We start from the raw sequence: 1,652 nt of genomic DNA on the forward strand, positions 1-1,652 counted from the left end.
ATATTTTGTCCCTATAAGTTCAATAAAATTCCGTCATTGTATTGAAGAACTGAGGTCAATAGACTGAGAATCACTGCGTTATCTGAACTATTAATGTTTATTTCCATAGACCCACCTGTCCACAGCTATTGCAGTCATGGAATAGATGCTTGCGAACACAGATGTCACTGGGAAGAAGTTTTGGAATTTGCAGTAGGCTTCCCCGAAATACCAGTCTCCATGGGCAGCGTAGATAAAGTTTATCAAAGCGTTAAAAGCGGCCATCGACGCGTCCGAAAAAGCCAAGTTAAGCAGAAAGTAGTTGGTCACCGTCCGCATCCGCTTATGGGCGAGAATGATCCATATCACGATGAGGTTTCCAAACACGGCCACCGCCAGCACGGAGCTGTAAGCGACCGACCAGAGAGCGATGCGCCACGGCGGCTGCACGAACTGGTTGGTGTAATTCGATGTTACATTGGATCCGTTGTGTGGGGTCTCCATCCTCCTCTGCTTTTATCCGAACTCAGTTAAGATCTAATCTATCAATATATGTTTTGTATTTTTTGCTTTTTTTTTGTCCTTTAATCTACTTATTGAAGCGCAAATCTGGATTGGCAGAAGAGGATTTGCGCATAGGCGCCATTACGCGCAAATTAAAAAGTCCCCATCTTCTTCGATGTCGGTCTGCAGTCGCTCTGGACTGCTCTCCAATTTGTGCGTAAACCAGCTGTGATCCGGTGCTTGTTGAATGTGGGTGTGAAGCACAGCCTCCTCCGTCCGCAGCAACAGGCGAAGTGACGCACAAGTGCACCGAACAGTGAAACAGATTGATCGATAGTTGTGTGGTCGCTGTTTCAAACTTCATGAATAACAAACAACATGAGCCGTCTGTCTCGGCAGTGTATAATCTGTCACGGCACACTGAGGTTTCTTTATCTCCAAAGTGATGATGTGACAGCAGCGTTCCAGATACAGGACATGAAATGTGGCTGGGAGACTTTTTTTTTTCTTTAACACACCTTTTGAACAGTTAATTGTGGTAGAAATCCTCCATTTTATTGTCACAAAGTAAATTTACACCTTGCTAAAGCCTTATTGATTTGAACCTTTTCACAGTTACAGCCACAAACTAAACAATGAGTCCAGAGAAATTAACTTACTTTTTAGAATCCTGGCATTTGAAATATACTTTATTTATTCTTACGTAATATTCTAATTTTCTGAGATGGTGAAATATGGATTCTCATTATCCGTAAGCCATAATCATCCAAATTAAGGGTTTGAAGTATTTCGCTCTTTGTGTCATGAATTTGAGTTTTATTTTCTGGAAAAATTGCTGAACTTTTTTTTTTGACAATCTATTCTTTTGAGCTGTGCTTTTATGTCATAAGTAAAATCCATTCCAGTCAGTCATGTTCAGAAGTCATCTAATTAGCAAATGGAGTTCATCTAAATGGAGCTTAGAATTTCACAGAACACGGTTCAATCTGTTGTCCAGAAATGGAAAAAGTATGACACAGGTGGGAGAATCTAACGCTGGCCAGAAGTCATGTAGGTGAAACGGCAAACATGTTGAAGAAGGTTCTCTGATCAGATGAAACCAAGTCATCTAAAACATGAGTGTAGGAAAACTACGTCATACTGAACAGACCGCGTTAAATGCAAAACAT

The 1,652-nt window shown here is 41.0% G+C and overlaps 1 protein-coding gene across 1 annotated transcript in view; it reads right to left on the minus strand.

The window, feature by feature from the left end:
* Positions 1–777, minus strand: part of tacr3a (tachykinin receptor 3a) — a 30,171-nt gene extending 29,394 nt beyond the window's left edge. Inside the window, exon 1 of the mRNA XM_008413860.2 lies at positions 116–777. Within this exon, the coding sequence (XP_008412082.1) occupies positions 116–483 (368 nt within the window). The 5' untranslated portion in view covers positions 484–777. The remainder of the gene's footprint in view (positions 1–115) is intronic.
* Positions 778–1,652: the final 875 nt, after the last annotated feature.

The sequence above is a fragment of the Poecilia reticulata genome, linkage group LG1 (assembly GCF_000633615.1).
Source record: "Poecilia reticulata strain Guanapo linkage group LG1, Guppy_female_1.0+MT, whole genome shotgun sequence".
Taxonomy (NCBI): domain Eukaryota; kingdom Metazoa; phylum Chordata; class Actinopteri; order Cyprinodontiformes; family Poeciliidae; genus Poecilia; species Poecilia reticulata.